Below are 16,602 nucleotides of genomic sequence, written 5' to 3'. Positions count from 1 at the left end.
TCCTTTTCTGCAGAGAGACTTCTACAGAACCACTTAAGGCAACAACCTCATATAATTCACATAAATGCATCAAGCTCCAATTTAAAATTTTAATTTTCTGCTCAAGTTATTTCAGCTGGGAGTCTGTTCCAAACATCACTCTGATGAATTTCAGCGTGCAATTATTCACACAATATTGATTAAAAAATCATTCTTGTAGCCATATTGTCTTCGAGATTAAGCCACTCTATTCCTTGTTTCTTGTGTTAACAAGGTGCAGTCAGTTCCTGTCCCTTCCCTCCGTTTAGTTGACCACACAAGCAACATTGCTGTTACCTCCTCTTACAAGAAGGACCTCAGTCATGCTGACGTCCATCCCTTTTTCAGTCTCTTCCAGCAAGACATTCATCTCTGTTTTTGTCCCTCCTTTCTTCAAAACCATCAATGCTTAGATACAATGGTTAACAACCTCTTAGGTATTTGATCAATTTACAAGTAATAGACACATGACAGATCTCAGCAGAAGCCTTATGAAACCATGACAGAAGACAAGTGTTTGTAAGCAGTATTATTTACAACAAATTCTGATAGGAAACAACTACAGAGCAGCAAAATAAAACTACCTCCTATTGAAGGATTTTCAATGGGAACCCCACAAATCTAGGGGAAAAAAATCCTGGCTTGACTGAAACCAAGACAAGTTAAAAGAAAAAAACCCACCCACACACCCAATCAGGATATTCAAGATGCCTCCAATAAATTGGCTGGAAATATTGTGATCCACGTCAACCAAAACTTTGCTTCTTTTACATGTTGATGTTACCCATCTTGAGAAAACTAATTCTGTAGTTAAAGCATATTTCTTCTTACATAATGTCTGTCTTTAATGGTGCAATATTAATTAACTTCACACTAAAGCAGGTTGTAGAAGCAGAAACACTACCTCCGTAATCTGGTAGCAGCAGCAACAGTGATGAAAGGAAGCCAAGAGAAATAAAACCAGCAATAATGAGCTGAAATCAAGGAATAAGAATTTGCATGACACCTCAACTTTAAAAGTGTATGCATGTTTCTAAAACCCAAATTAAAAAAAACTCCTGCTACATAAGGGCTGCCATACTCTAAGCAGTCAAATTGGCCTCTTGGCATTTCATACACTTGTTTGTAATAGACTTACTCCCAAGGTAGGAGAAGGGACATCTGTTGAAGTCACACAATAAAAGCCATTTTAAGTTTTTTCCTAAAATCTGTTGTTTTAGATGGGCAGGGGAGAAATCTGTCCTTCAATAAAGGGTAAATTGAATCTAAACATTTGCCTTCAGGAGAGCTGAACAGAATAAAGGGACAGAATAAGAAAGCTGGTCAGGCAAGAATAGAAGTGTCAGGGAGGATGGTGTCATGTATTTACAAAGAAGTTCCCTTTGAGAAGGAAAAGCTCCTCTCACTTTCCAACTCCTTACTACTTTTTCTAGCTGACAGAAGGGATTCTGTGTTCAAGTTTCACTGTGAGAGGGTTGCTGCAGATCTTTCCTCCACACTGCCTTGAAGAATCACCTCTGAATGGAGAGCACCTGGTCAGATCAGACGACCAGCATGGTTCCTTCCAGCCTTACCCGTGGTGTGATTCTGTATTTACAATTGCCAGCCTGAACAAAACTCGAGTTCATTTATTCAGAGTAATGATGACATCCAGTGGCCACCAAGTTAATCTCAGTCTATGACAGGAAGACAACCTCTTACCTGAATATATGATCTTTCCATGAAGGTGTGTGTTAACTCTGCTCTTCTATCACTTAGTCTAAAAGCAAGGCAAGTAAGGATTGCACTAAAAGGAGTACTATAATCACTAAGCAAGCATCTTCCTATTCAGGTTCTCATAATAACTCTAACTAAGCCTTTTCAGCTCTATCTCACACTGGAAAATTAGAGATCAAAAATATGAAAATTCTTAAACACTTCCATGGTCTCCAAAGGAACTGGAAACTAAAAAATTAGAGGTACATCAGGAAAGGGGGAGAAGGAGATCTGCATATGGACACACACAAGCCACTCAACCTGTTGAACCTGCTGACCACATCTACAAAACTTAGTCATGCTTTTAGTCCATGCTTGTAGAAGACATGGAGGAAACTACTTTTCAAAGTGCTTCAAAATGAAAAATAATTCTGTTTTCCACTTTTGTGAAGAATCCAGTCAAAATATGAAATTACAACACTTAGAGCATGCTTGTGTTCTTTCATAGGAAAGGTCTGTTAAATACTTACTTGCCCAAATATTTCTGGCAGCCCCAAAACTTGACCAATGAAAACACCAATGCAAATGAAAATCGCTGTGACCTGACCCAATGAACCACGGATTTCCTTAGGAGATATTTCACTCAAATACATGGGGAGGGCACTTAATGAAATGCCTACAAAAGAAGAATAAAACCCATATATTAAGTCAAAACATATTTATTATGCCAGGCATGCAACAAATTGCTACTGAAAGGAACCTGAGTGATAAGCTGCTCACAAGGGTGGCATAAAAACATGCAAGGAGCAGAATTATATCTATCCATACATAACATGGATTATTTTCCCTGCATGTCTAATTACTCTCACACAATTTAATAACAATGGGATTGATTATCTGTTACAGATCTACAGCGATGTGCGTAGGCTGCTTTTTGATGTGGAGCACCAAAGGTTACTCAGAGATGAGAATCTCCAGGAGAACAGATTTTATGCTTTAAATTTGCTCATCCCAAAGCAAGCAAAATCATGTTAACACTGGTGTGGGTAAGGGAAAAAAACCCCAGAGCATCAGTCAGACACAGCAGACATTGTCAGATGGAGTATTTTTATTGTAAACAGTATTAGTAGATGTTCCTCTCAATACAGGCTTATTGTTGCAATGAACTCTTCACAATAGGCATAAAAAAGGAGTTGGAATGTTATTTAAAGCCAGAACAGACCAAACAAATGCATGACCCTGGTCAGTACAGTGGCAATGTTTGCACAGCCCCAGAAGTTTGGTTGCTTGATGGTAATCTGGGATAAAAATTAGCAGAAACCCTTCCTTCTAACTGCAAGATTATTCTGGTGCTGCAGTGCCTCCATGGTTTACTTTCAAACTGGGAAGACCTCATTTCTAGGAACAATTGATGAAGTACCAAATCTTCCCTAGTCCTGTGGGTATTAACACGGGATCCAACCGCTGCTAAACACAGCAAAAAGCAGTCTTAATAGCAGAATACACTCTCCTAGTCAAGGGATTTTCATGGCATGGAAATAAATACACTCTACCATGGCTGGAAGAGGAAAGGTGGGGAAACAACAGCTTTGTTAGCAGTGATGAGCATCCATTCCAATGTCTCCTCCAAATATCAGATCCTCCAGCCCTTAGTGTGCCATTTTGTCCCAGTGAAATCAGTGTGGCTACAGCTAGTCCCTGGAATACCTCTTTGATGTAAAGCAAATTCTGGCAGGGGATGGGAGACAGTGAGTGCAGGGCACAAGCATTTCAGATATGTAGAGAGTGACCAAAGCTCACCTGCAGTGTGTGCACAGCACAGGCATTTCAGACATGTAGAGAGTGACCAAAACTCACCTGCAGTGTGTGCACAGCACAGGCATTTCAGACAGGTAGAGAGTGACCAAAGCTCACCTGCAGTGTGTGCACAGCACAGGCATTTCAGACAGGTAGAGAGTGACCAAAGCTCACCTGCAGTGTGTGCACAGCACAGGCATTTCAGACAGGTAGAGAGTGACCAAAGCTTACCTGCATCCACTCCCATGATGGTGCGGCCCAGGATGAGCATTTCAAACGACCCAGCCAGCAAGGACAGGGACATCAACAGTGCAGCTGCCACTGCAAACACATTATTGAGCACCAATGTGCATTTCCTAAAAGGCAAAAGATAGTTTTTGTAGAAACCAACATCCTGGCAGCTAAATCTAGTTGTATTAGAAGCACACTAAGCTATTATTCTTAAATATCTATAAATAAAAAGTGCCTTAGAAACGCTGCCTCTTAGATGTGTAGAGTTCTGAAAAACAGCACTATACCCTTGTGGATACAGTTTCAAACCTACACCACAGTTTAAAAGAAAACATAACAGAGATAACTAAAGAGCTGTACTTCAAAAGCACAGCAAGGAGCCAACTTATGTGTCCTAAAACCAGAGAGCCAGGTCTGAGGCTCTCTACATGAATATAAATAAGCATATTCTGGATTGATGTCTGTATGGAGAACCCAAAGTATATACTTCAAATGGCAATAAGATGACATAACTACAGGCACTTTAGTGTAACATACAGTTTTTGACACTTAAGAACTTTCCAACTGTGACATCACCCGCATCATTATAATTCATCCTTAAATTCTCAATATTAAAACCATACATTGAGGAAAATTACTTCTTACTTGTAGAATTAGGAAAAACATTTGGACTCATTCAAGTAATAAAAATAAACGTTTTTCTAAAAATTGTTCTAATTAATCAAGATACAGGTTTACATATTTCTTCCCCACTTTAAAATTATTTCATTCTGTAACAGTTAAATAAAATAATAGGTTTTTTTCAAATAAAAGAAATATTCTTTATGAAAAATTACTACTTTGTTAAAAAATATAAACCAAATCACAAAAATTTATTTTAAAATTTTAAATACATCTAAACTTTTCATTTGCCACCACTTAATTCCTTTTACTTTTCATCTCTCAGAACTCTCTGCTCAAGTTTGAGGGATTAATTAAAGAGAAGAGGAGTGACCAAGAAGGCTGTCTATCCCTTTCCTTTCTAGAGCAGGTGACAAACTGTCCCACCAGTTCTAATTTTTTTCAATATGTAAGTATGAACAGGAAATTTCACACCCACTGAAAAAGTCACCAAACTTCTCACAACATGTGCATATGTTTTTGAAAGAAACTATTTTTAGCACTTGTATTTTAAATCATGTTTCCTGCTTTCTAGTGAGTTTTGAACACTGAATGAATAACATGGCTTGAAGACAGAAGAATGAGATACAATTCATTTAAAGTCTATACAGCACAACCATCAAACTGATGACTGTAACTATTTAGAACAGATTTTTCAGATGGATATACACTCTGAGATGGCTGAAGTGATACAAATAATGGCAAAAATGGAAAGAAAATGTTCATTTAGGTCAAACAAGTCTTATACATTCATCTGAAGATACTGCTTTTTTCTCCTTTAATTTGAATAAAAGCTATAAAATACATATTTTTGGGGAAAAGTTGGCCAGAAAACCCTTATATTATGCAGCTGAGGAGAGAAAAGCACAGCCTAAGTAAGCATGATAAAATCAACGACTTTGGCAGAATGGAAAGGAAATGGAAAGAAGAGAACACTGTATTTAGGGTGTTCCTATGGAAAGCAGTGTCTGTGGACAGGTTCTGGAAGAGTTGGGGCTGCAGGGCTGGCTTCTGTGGGGAGATGGAGCGAGGGTGTAACAAGGTCACTGGAGGAGAGGGCGATCCAGGCGTGAGCTGGGACATCCCCAGAGGGACTGTGGTCCAAGGGGACCCACTCTGGAGCACAGGGGAGGGAGGAGCAAGGAGTGGCACAGAGGAGTTGCTGCACCCTGACCGCTTGCACTGCCCTTTCTCTCACCAAAGGCACTGAGTGTGACCACTGGCTGTGGCACCAAGAGCAAGGAGAGGAGCCTGGTGTGATGCTCAGCCTCTCCCTCCTTCTAGGGAGACCCTAGAAGTGACCTAAACAATCCCTTTTGCATATTGGTCTGGGTGCTCAGGATAAACAACAGCAGATCCTCTTCGTTAGAAGAGGAGAATTTAAGTTACAAAGAGTCAAAGCCACATCTGAACTTGGGAATTATGTTCATGTGGATGAAGGTTCCCTTTCAAAAAATTACTTTACATGTCTCTTGAAGTAAATAGGGCCTAGGAATCCAGTAATTTGGAATGTATGTTTTTAACCTTACAGCAATATGATTCAAAAGTGTTCTTTTAAAGTCATACATTATTTCTGACTAGTGCTTTTAATCCCCCTTAGCTCATTATTCTGTGTCAGTGTAAATGGAGCTCAGCTTCATCATAGATACAACCCTCCAACCCACACTTGAGCAATTTAACAGCAAAGTATTTTATTGTTCTGTCAACATTTCACTGTGTGCTCCTCAATTACCATAATGACGTGTCAGTCTGGGTTCCTAGACCAGACAAACACTCTGCAGTGTGAGCAGCAAACTCAAGAACCACTCTTTGGTGAGCAGCCTTTGTTCACACAGCCCCTTCCCATCTCTGCTCCAGCACCCACCCAGTGTGTCTGTAACAGAGCTGTTTTCATGGCTTAATGGAGATAAACATAATAAACAGGGGCAGAGTCTGCAAGTGTAAAGGTCTGCCCTGAAACTTGACCAGCTCCAGTGGAAGTGTGTCTGTGACAGAGATCTGCCACCATTTTAACAATTTTAACAGTTTAACAATTTTAACAAACCTCCACACAAAGCTGTTCTACTCTTCACTGAAAATTCTAGCCTTCTGTGAACCCATTTTTACTTCACTTTGTTTTCATAAAGACTCAACAATTTTCTGAGAATTAATCAGTCTGAGTCAGGCACAGCTTCATATTTCTAACAAGTATGTAAAAGCCAAATGCATGATTTGGCAGAAGAAATTGAAAAGCTAAAAAAATAAATAATGTAACTATGGAAAATATTTAAAAATTGAAAATCAAGCACTGAAGTGACAAAATAAATTCATGAACAATGGGTAACAGCTAAGAATATTGACTTGCTGTAAGCATGAAATGGAGGAACCTGAAAATACACTCTTTGAGATGAAAAATGACTTATGAAAAATAGACCTAAGAAAGTACAATCTAATGTAAAACAGGAAAGTAAGAACACTGGAGGTTTACACTTATATTTAAGCTTCAATGATGATGTTCTCCTGTGATTTAACTGACTAAAAGATATCAAATAATATTGAATTTACAGTTAAGAAAAATCCAAATGAGCAGTTATGATGAATGCTACAATGGTGTGGTTTTTTCCACGCCCTTCTAAATATAGATAAATTATAAATGTCCTTTCAAATTCTATTTGAAAGACTGTATGACACAAAAATTTGACAGAAATATCTAGTTAGTACCTGCAGCAAAAACGCAAACATACACCAACACAAACATTCCTAAAATACTCATATTCTCAAGAATATGACTTGGTCAAGACTTGGTCAAATACTGCATTGTACAGAAGGGATGGCATGCCCCCTTCTTGGGGAAGACCCTGCAGGAACTTCATCTGAGTCCAGTTCTCCAAACTGTATTTTGACTTGACACAAGGATTGAAAAAAGAGTAAATTTTTATTACCATATGACAGCAAATGCTGTTAAGAGGCAAATGAGATATGTTGATAGCTTTGTTTGTTTACAGTAGATACTCAGTAAACTCATGAAACAAGATTCTGCCAGTCCTTTGTGAAATCATTTCTATTTTATGTATTTTCCTTTGGCATACTTGACAAGTCACACTCCTTGAGATCTCAACCCACTGCCCGTTCACAGCAAATGACTTCTGTGACTCAAATGATGCACAGTCAGAATTTAAAGTTTTGTTTCGTTTTGTAATAAAAGCAAAACCTTCTAGAGAGACTAAGTGAGAAACTACTTTACAAAATGTAAGTTTTCCAAAACACTTACCTTCCAAAGAACTTCACAATTGGGGTAACAATAATGGCACCCACGAGGCCACCGATGGCAAAAATGGAAACGGTTATGGACCAGAGGAGTGTTAGCGTGCCTTCATCCACTGAGAAGCCATATCTCCTCTCCCAAGTTTCATTGTAAAACTTCTTGATATACTGAAAGAAAATACATAATAAAAATATGTGGAAAAAAACCCCCACACTTTAGGAATACAACTGAGAGAAACAGAATTAAAACCCCAGAAAAGCTGCAGTAGCTTTCTTGCAGGAATTACTCTTCCTCTTCTGTCTCTCTCCTCTGAAAACTGGGGCCTCAATTATAGATAAAACTGCAATAAAATTAACTGAATCAGTCCAAGTATGTATGGATATAACTACAAGGCAGTACCAGACCAGATGGGGAAAAAACTCCACCAGTAGCCAAGAATGTCCAGGACAAGATCACCTTTAGCATTTAACATGCCAAAGTTTACACTCTTCCTCTGCTTTCATCACACGAGCACAACCACAGGTTTTTGAAGGATGCCTTTCAACAACTTCCCTTCCCTGAGGTTTAATTAGACTAAGTTCTTCATCTTTTTAAAAGGTAAAGATGTTATAGCTCTCGGACAGTATTTTAACACAGTCTCTGTTTGCCTGCAGAGACATCTCCTATTTACTTTCTCTTTAGTCAAACTCCCTTGTTTTTGTGCTGCTCCTGTTTCAAAACCAAGGAAATGTCACTGTGGTGCTGATGCTCTGGCAGGGATACAGTACCAGGAAGATGCAGTCACTACAGCAGAAGGGCACAACACACTTGGGAAAAGCTCTCAGGCTCTACAGTAGCAAAAGTTTGATCTTGTATCTTTAATTACTTCTTCCCAGTTTCTTCTCAGCATAATTAGCCACTACGTTTTCCCTATTCAAACTAGGAATTTCAAACTTTGCCTGAGGTCTGGCCTTGGACACATGAAATATTCTATTTGAGGGCTTTTAGCAAACTAAAATCATCACCTCTCCATCTACAAAATACCTAGGAAAAGTGAAGGTAGAAGATACAATTTGTCTTTCATCTATCAAATTTCTATCAAACTTCTTGTGCCATGAACTAAAAGGAGAACAGGGTTATTTCTCCCATCCTATCTTAAATTTTTCTAAACAGACAGGGAAAAAACCATTTAAAACTAATTTTAAATATGAAAATGAAAAAGACAAGTAATTTTGGTGATGGAATAATTTAGAAGTCTCAGAGTAAGATTCCAAATGAATCTGCCATTAAATCGAGTAGTAACATAGCTTTTTAACACCAATACTCAGATTATATTTAGATTCAGACATCTTGTCTATTTGAAATTAATTTCTAATAGTAGTGATTACTGAGAGAAAACACTTTTAGAATGTTAGCATTTCTTGCTAATGATAATGGCTAAAAATAGTATGTAAATTTCACTCCCCTTGTGTTATGACTAATTTTCTCAGCATAGCTTAGTTATTTACAAGGAGACATCAAATAACTGCAAGTATTCAAGAAAAGAAAGTACAAACTAAAACACTCACTAGTAACAGATAGATGGATGTTCTGACATATACTAGCACCTCTGCACTGCCAATAAATAGGAAGCTAATAAAACATAGAAGTTTTCAGAGGATGCATATGAAACAAAACAAACTTAGTAGAACAAATCCACTGGATTTGAATCCACTAAATTCTGTGGATTCAAAGCTCCTTTGGTATTTTGATCAGATGTCTCGATAACATTAAAAGCATAAACCTCTATACAAAAATTTTATCCTCTAAACAAAGCCTACAAAAAATGATGGCTGACTGATATCAATATGTTATTTTCTCAACTGCCTCACTTCATTATGATGGTAGAGCTGGGATGAGAAAGAAAAGAGGAATGTAAGGAATATATAAAGTTTTATATATATGAATTTAATGTATACATTTTAAAAACAAGAGAAATATTTTCTTTGTCTTACCCTTAGTTACAGAGGTCATTCACACACAGTGACAACTACAGAACCAGCTGCCACAGCAGACTATATGTTTGTGCCTTAGAACTCAGAGCTGCAGCCTCCTGCAGGAAGAGGGCAGGGGCTGCAGAGCAGAAAGTAGCAGGGACTTTGCTTCCCTCAGAGACCACAAAGCACATCATTGTTTCACAGGCATTGCCCACAATCAGTCCATGAAATGAACTGCAGAAATCTAGCTCAGAAAAAGACAGCTTCATCTTGTGTTCAATTAAAGCTTTTGTCTTCCTGTTGCCAAATGCTCCCATATGTTTTTAATAAATTCTGGTAACTCTTTGAACAAGCCCATGGAAACTTATAATTCTGGGTTTCTCAGGGAATCATACCTGTGATGGGCCATGCTCTTTCCCACAGATCTACAGGGAACTGAGTGGGAAGCAATCTCAGATCTGAACAGAGTATGTGCAGCTTATTTCCCCCTTGCAACAATCAGGAAGTTAGACTAACTCTGCCTCAGGAGATGACCTGAAATAAAGCCCACCAGTGAGAACTGTAGGAAAATTCCCCTCTGGTTTGATGAGCTGACACAATTTGTGACACTGAAAGAAAATGAACACAAGAATTCACATATAGTCCTTCAACACTTCAGTCTTAACTCCCTTTGCTCCATCAGCTCCCGCTGACATCCTGCTGACACACTCAGTTTGAGGATCCTGGAAACATTCTGTGTTTTAGTCAACTGTCATAATCAAGCCTTTTTCCACAACTTCTCAAAGGATTATACAGTTCTCCTCTAAGGCTGGAGGACTTCAGCATCAAGAAGAATTATACTGAAGTAAACAGGGGCAGAAGATACCCAGCACCCTATGGAGAGAAGGACAATCTGACAATGTCAGCTGTGAGCTGCATGTCACCACAAGAAATTATTCTTCCTACCGAGTTTATAAAGAAACACAGCCCACGACTTGTAGGAATTACTGCACTCCCAGTATAACCTCTTACAAGCCTGCTTTTATCTACAGCTACAAGATGCTCAGCTTTGGTGTTTCTCAGTCATCTCTCATCAATATTCCCAAAGAGTCACCTTACAGCAGACTGATTGAGTCACATACAGGAGAAAACAGATGGGGCAAAGGTTCCTTTTGTTGTGCTGCAAGAAGCACAGCTTTTATGTGGCTCACTGTTGCCCACCATGGCTACGACCTCAGCCTCTGCTCCTCCCTTCAAGCTGGTCACTGCAGCTTCAGGGAAAAGGACAGGAAAGTGATCTGTCATAGGCAAATGGATGACACAAATTAATCCTGGAGCTGGAGAGAGGGCTAGAGGACAGAGTGGTATTTTCTTCTTGAACTACACAGCCTCCTTGTCAGTAGGACTACTCCTTAGCCCTAGCTAGTGTATGGCTTAACATGAATAAGAGAGTTATGAAGTTCTCAATCAAACACTGAACACCAAGGGAGACTTCATGTATAACTGTAATGGTATGACCAAAGCCATCAGCATAGTGCCCAGTTTCAGCACAAAAGCCACACTAAAGATTTCAAACAAAACCAGACAATCCTGGAAGTGCTATTAAGCATAAGGCCTAGAACTTAGCATTTTTCACAGGGCTGCATCTTCAACCTCCCCACCCACACCACTGTAATCTATCACATGATTCAAAGAGAGCTTTCTGAGTGCTGCCAAGGAGCACATCCCATCATCCTTTCTTTCTCTTGCTCCTGCAGGAAGTGACAGAAAGCTCTGACTACCAGGACAGTCGATTTTTTAAATGGTACCTAAAAGTTTAGAAATTGGCCCATTCTCTCTGCTCTGTTGACAGCCCCAAGGCAGTGCCTGAAAAATTTTTAAATCAGGACAATGGATACTATTGCTCACAGAATTTCAGCTTCTTGCTGATTTTTTCTAAGCTGTTTTTATCCTCTGATGACTGCAAGGTGAAGTGGTGACTGGACATGTCATGCTAACATCTAGTTTATCCAGCCTTGAATAACCAGTATATTAAAGAAATTTGAAGAAAACTTCCAGAAGTTATGAAGCAAGCAATTAAAGATTTCTATAGACTGAGTCTCTTCCTACTCCTTTGGGTCAACAGTTTACCAAATAAAATCCATGTATAGAACATAAATTTTAAAAAATACATCTTTTGTGATTTGCATAAATACTGCATCCAGCTTTAACATGAAAAACCTGCTTAGGTAGAAATTTAGCAACATATTTCAATAGGAGATTTTCATAAAAGAAGGAGCTTAGCTTTGGAAATGAACTATTTTGAACTATTTTGGAAAGGAACTAAATATTGGGAACAGTTTATTCCCAATATTTACTATCTACTTTTCAAAATAGTGTTGCTTGCCACTCCACTGAATTCTGCTTCCTGCTCTGCTTCCTGCTGTACTTGACTGAATTGAGGGTCTCTAGACAGCCAGTGTAAAAACAAAATGTTCAGATTTCCATTTGTAATACCTGATATTTTAATGAAATCCCCACAAATTTTGTATACTGATTTCACAGTGCTCTATTCATCAAATCTATCCCACATGTTGGAGCCAATAGATGAAGAAGTTTAGAATTCAGAACCAAACAAGACATCACAACAAAACACAAAAGAGGAGGCCCATTATTTAAGAGGAAACCAGAGGCATTATTTACAATATCAGTACTGTGGGAATGAAATGTTGTGCAACCCTCTAGAATCAGGTGACGTGGACAGAAGTTGCTGGACATGTGCATGCAGCCACTGAATACTCACCAGTCAGATATTAAAAATACTTTATCACATAAATGTGTGCAAGAAGAGTCATTATTAGCCTGGACCTGAGAGAGTGAGAAGCAAACCATGTGCACCCATTCACCTCAGCAGCAGCTTTTAGCTCTCTGACAGTTACTGAATTTATGTGAGAACCTCACGGGAAGCAGAAAGAAAGTTTTGGGAGAAGGAAAGTTACTATATGAGATTTAATCCCCTTCTACTATGCAATCAGGAGGACTATAAAGGCAGGACGCTGAGGAGAGAATAGTTGGACAAGGCTGCCCTCTACTGATATTAAATTCCACTTTACTCAGTCACTTACCCCTGCGGGAGCGTTCACCATCGATAGATTGTAACCGTAAAGAAAAGACGACCCAAAAGCGCCAGTTAAGGAGGCTACAATAAGACTCCCAGACCAATTCTGCAAAACAAAGAAAAGATGCAACCATTGCTAACACATTCGAAATTAATGTACCTCAGGTTTTAAGCACTCCTTAGCTATCTTGCACAGCTCCTGCAGGCAGCTGTCCTTGCTGCAGAATAATAGCCTGAAACACTTCCCCTTGCTCAATCTGACAAGCATTACATTTGAAGTGACAGCATGTCACTTAACATCTATGGAGGCAGAAGTGAACATCTGAACTTCTTTCAACCTCACAGAGTTCTGCTGCAAGTGTTCTAGCAGCTCCCACACCAAAAAGTGAAATGCTGGGGAAGCAAAATCTCAGCAAAGGAAACTGTTGACAGAATATCACTAACACAGTGAGGTAGGGTATAGCATACATGTGATAAAACAGGTGTGTGGGTAGGTCTGACTTGGATGAAAACTCACGAGATGGTTTGCACATCCCTCCCCCCCAGACAGGATTCATGAAATTGTGACCAAAACCATTGAAATAATGCCTACAAACTAGGTTTTGTAATCTGAATGCAAGTTTCCAACAGTAACTTGTTGCCACACACACTCTCCTGTGCCCTTTTTCCCAGCGGCACACCTGTACTTCTCCCTCCACAGGGCTCCTCCCCTCGCCCTCTTCATACTCTTTTTAGCCCAAATCTGCAATTTCTACTTCCACATCAGCTGTTGAATAAAAGGTAGAACTGCTTTGATTTGAGAGATTTTGCATTGGCATTCCTTTCCAACTTCCCCAGTATTACTTTCTGCCATCCACTTCTCCTGCTGGATCACAGAATATGGCAGAAGAGACCATTCCCAGCCATTCCCAAAAGACATTGAAGTGAGCGTATGGGTGGCTGGTCAATTGCAAATGTCATTGTGTAGATAATGAAAAACAACTCTGAATGCGTTAAAATGGATGTATTTTTAATGTGTTTTCAATTTAAAAAACCAGCTATGATAAGAATATAGAATTTCAGGCACTATGATAAGGATATAGAATTTTAGTTCACTGCTATTTATGCCCAGCCTCCTCACTCACTGAAACCTCAATCCTTTCAAAAGGAGGAAGACCTGCTTAAGCAGGCCTAAGAAACTCAGCTTCAGTTCTATCACTGACCACACCATGACAGGTAATGAGTGAACACGTTCTGTCAGCTGCACAAAGTTGTGTGTTCACTTTGGGAAAGGCAGGTCCTGAGCATGAAGGAGGCTGGTGTAGCTGGCACATGGCAGAGCTGCAGTAACAGTGACTGGAACAAGCTCCACCAGCCTTGTGAGCACAGCAGGGCAGGTGGACATGCCGTGGCTATGGGCATGTGCCTGAGCTCCTGTGCCACACTGTTGTCATGGGCTCTGTCACCTGTGGAGAAGGGATGAGATACCCAGGTGCCAGGGTGGGGAGCACAGTGTACAGCCCAGCACGTGTGGGGTCTGCCATGCTCGTGGCTGCCAACTCTGAGCATTCAAAATGCACCCTGCAGGATGGCTGAGTGCTTTTAACTTCTTCCACATGGTGTGGGAAACTTTTAGGAGATTACACAGTTCATTAACCAGCCTGCTTTTGGTCAGATCAGGAGGAAGTGTGCAGGGGGCCAAAACCCTTGTGTACAAAATATATCCTGTTGAGATCATTACATAAGCCAAACACAATTTATTGTTATTAGCCAGCTTATAAAATGAGCCTGCCACACACACACAGAGTTTGCACCATTACTTTGTTAAGAAAATGTAAAAGCTTGACATAGGGCTTTATTTAACTTCTGATGATAACACCTCTTATTGGGTGCTTGTTATTTCTCTGCTATGCACAAACTTTCCAGCACTTAGAAGAAATTGCTACTACTCTGAATGAATGATGCTCGGGAAAATATTTCTGGTGGTCTACCAGGCTGCTCCCAAAGGGTTCACAAACAGTAAGTGTGAGTTCCCAAGTGTTATGCAGTAATCTTGATGCAATATTTCTAAAGGGCTCTATTTCAATAACATTAGACACATCAGAAAAACCCTGCAATCAAAACTATTTGGAACATATAGCCAAATGGTTAATAAAAATATCAATGAATGCACAAAAATTTCAGTACAGGCAAATTATATGCACGTGAGGATAAGTGGAAGATACTGCAGGGCAAATCACAGAAGTGCTTAGAAAATCTCACACTGTGATAGCTGGGTTTAGAAACTTATTCAATACCATGGAATTTTTAAGTATACAGGCAGCTGCAGAAAACTTCAGGCTCACTCAATTCAGAGGTTTTGGAGCTTGGAACATGAACTTCAACTTCTCCATGGCCTGTCTCCTCATTCACTATTTTAAATATTTGCTCAGGTTTCAGCAACACCAGATAAAGACAAAAGCACAATGAAGCAAGAATGCAAAAAAAAAAAAAAAAAAGACAAACAAAAAAAAACCTACCAAAACCTCAAACTGTTGCTCAAAAAAAATTTACCGTGTGGCAACATTAGTAAAAGATAAACACAACCCCCAGTGCCAGTGTCTTTTAAAACGGCCAGGAAACAAGGAGGCAACCACGCCTCCTTCACAGGTGTTCCTTGGCTTTGCGTGTGCTCATGCGTCGCTGCTGTCAGCCCAGGGGCAGGAACGCGTCACCATCAGCACAGCCATAAGTGCTCAGTCAGGAAAGCTGCATGTCAGTCCACGGCAAACACCTGAGGACTGATACCCGAGGGCTGCTTACTTGTGAAAGCCCACATTTTTGGTCTAATCACAGATCCCAGGGCACTGTGGTCCACAGATGCTTTTCTCATCTTCAGTCCTTGTTCAGTATGCAGTGAAATATTTGTGCTGGCTACCATGAGTCTCAATTTGTCTTTTTTTTTTTTTTTTTCATTTGCTGCATGACAGTTTGCACTTCAGTTTCAAAACACAGTTTAGAGTATTGTACTTTGGTTAATTTTAGCCCCTTCCTCAGACTAAAACTAAGCACAATTGTTAGTGGTAAACATTGCATGCATGCATAAGGAAGTTTAATAGTTTTAAACAGATATTGCTAATTGACACAGGAAAGCTGGACTCTGGAGCACCACAGTGGGGAGCCCCAGGTTCGGCGCGGGCCCAGCGCTCCTGGCAGATGCCCGCGGTCCCTGCGCCCTCCGAGCTCTGCCCTCGGGGGTGCGGGCGATGAATGGAAACCTCCATCCCTCTCTCCCTGGCTCTGCCCTTGCCCTGAGAGCTTGCCAATAGGATGGTCCTGGGGAGCAGCGAGGAAGCAGAAGCAGCGTCCTCGCCTTGCTCAGCCCTCGCCGTCCGCCGCTTCACCCGCGGCGGCGGCTGCGCCCCCGGCCCGGCGCGCACCGACCCGGCGCTGACCCCCGCGCATCCTCCGGGTCCCGGCTCGGCGGCTGCCGTGTTTTCAGCTCTGCCCACCAACCCTCCCCTGCACCGGCACCAACAACTTCCCGAGAGGGGAAGGGCTGTACAACCTGAGCTCTGCCCAGCTCTCGGGGAAGCCCCGGGCTGTTACTCCGGCTCCCGCAGCCTCCGTGCACCACCCTCCCCACCACGCCAGAGGTGATGGGAATCACCGCTTCTCCCGTTAATCCTCCCCGAGGCGTGGGCATCGCAGGCCGAGCCTCCCCGCCCGCACCGGCGGGCTCGCTCCCGCTCCGCGGTGAGGCCTGCGGGCATTCCCGCAGCACCGAAAGCTGCCCCGCACTACTTACGCCCCGGCGAGCGCGGCCGCCGCCCCCCGCTCCCCGCTTCACCAGCGTGTCCGCCTCGGGCTCCGCCGCCCCGTCCACAGCTCGGTCCATGGCTCCGCCGCACGGGCGCAACGGCCGCGCATCTCCGGGGGCAGCGGGGGCGCGGCCGCGGGGGGCGGCG

General features: G+C 41.2%; 1 protein-coding gene across 9 annotated transcripts in view; it reads right to left on the bottom strand.

The window, feature by feature from the left end:
* Positions 1-16,602, bottom strand: part of SLC2A9 (solute carrier family 2 member 9) — a 105,306-nt gene that overhangs the window by 64,064 nt on the left and 24,640 nt on the right. For 6 of the 9 annotated variants that reach the window (XM_059845169.1, XM_059845168.1, XM_059845170.1 and 3 more), the window contains 4 exons: positions 12,684-12,782; positions 7,652-7,812; positions 3,742-3,866; positions 2,244-2,389 (listed from right to left, as the gene is read on the bottom strand). In XM_059845169.1, coding sequence (XP_059701152.1) covers positions 2,244-2,389; positions 3,742-3,866; positions 7,652-7,812; positions 12,684-12,782 — 531 coding nt within the window. The other 3 variants (XR_009486287.1, XM_059845165.1, XM_059845166.1) reach the window with 2 other exon arrangements.

The sequence above is a fragment of the Haemorhous mexicanus genome, chromosome 4, assembly GCF_027477595.1.
Source record: "Haemorhous mexicanus isolate bHaeMex1 chromosome 4, bHaeMex1.pri, whole genome shotgun sequence".
In the NCBI taxonomy this organism is placed as follows: Eukaryota; Metazoa; Chordata; class Aves; order Passeriformes; family Fringillidae; genus Haemorhous; species Haemorhous mexicanus.
Note: the sequence above shows the minus strand (reverse complement) of the source record. Positions and strands in the feature narration are given on the sequence as shown.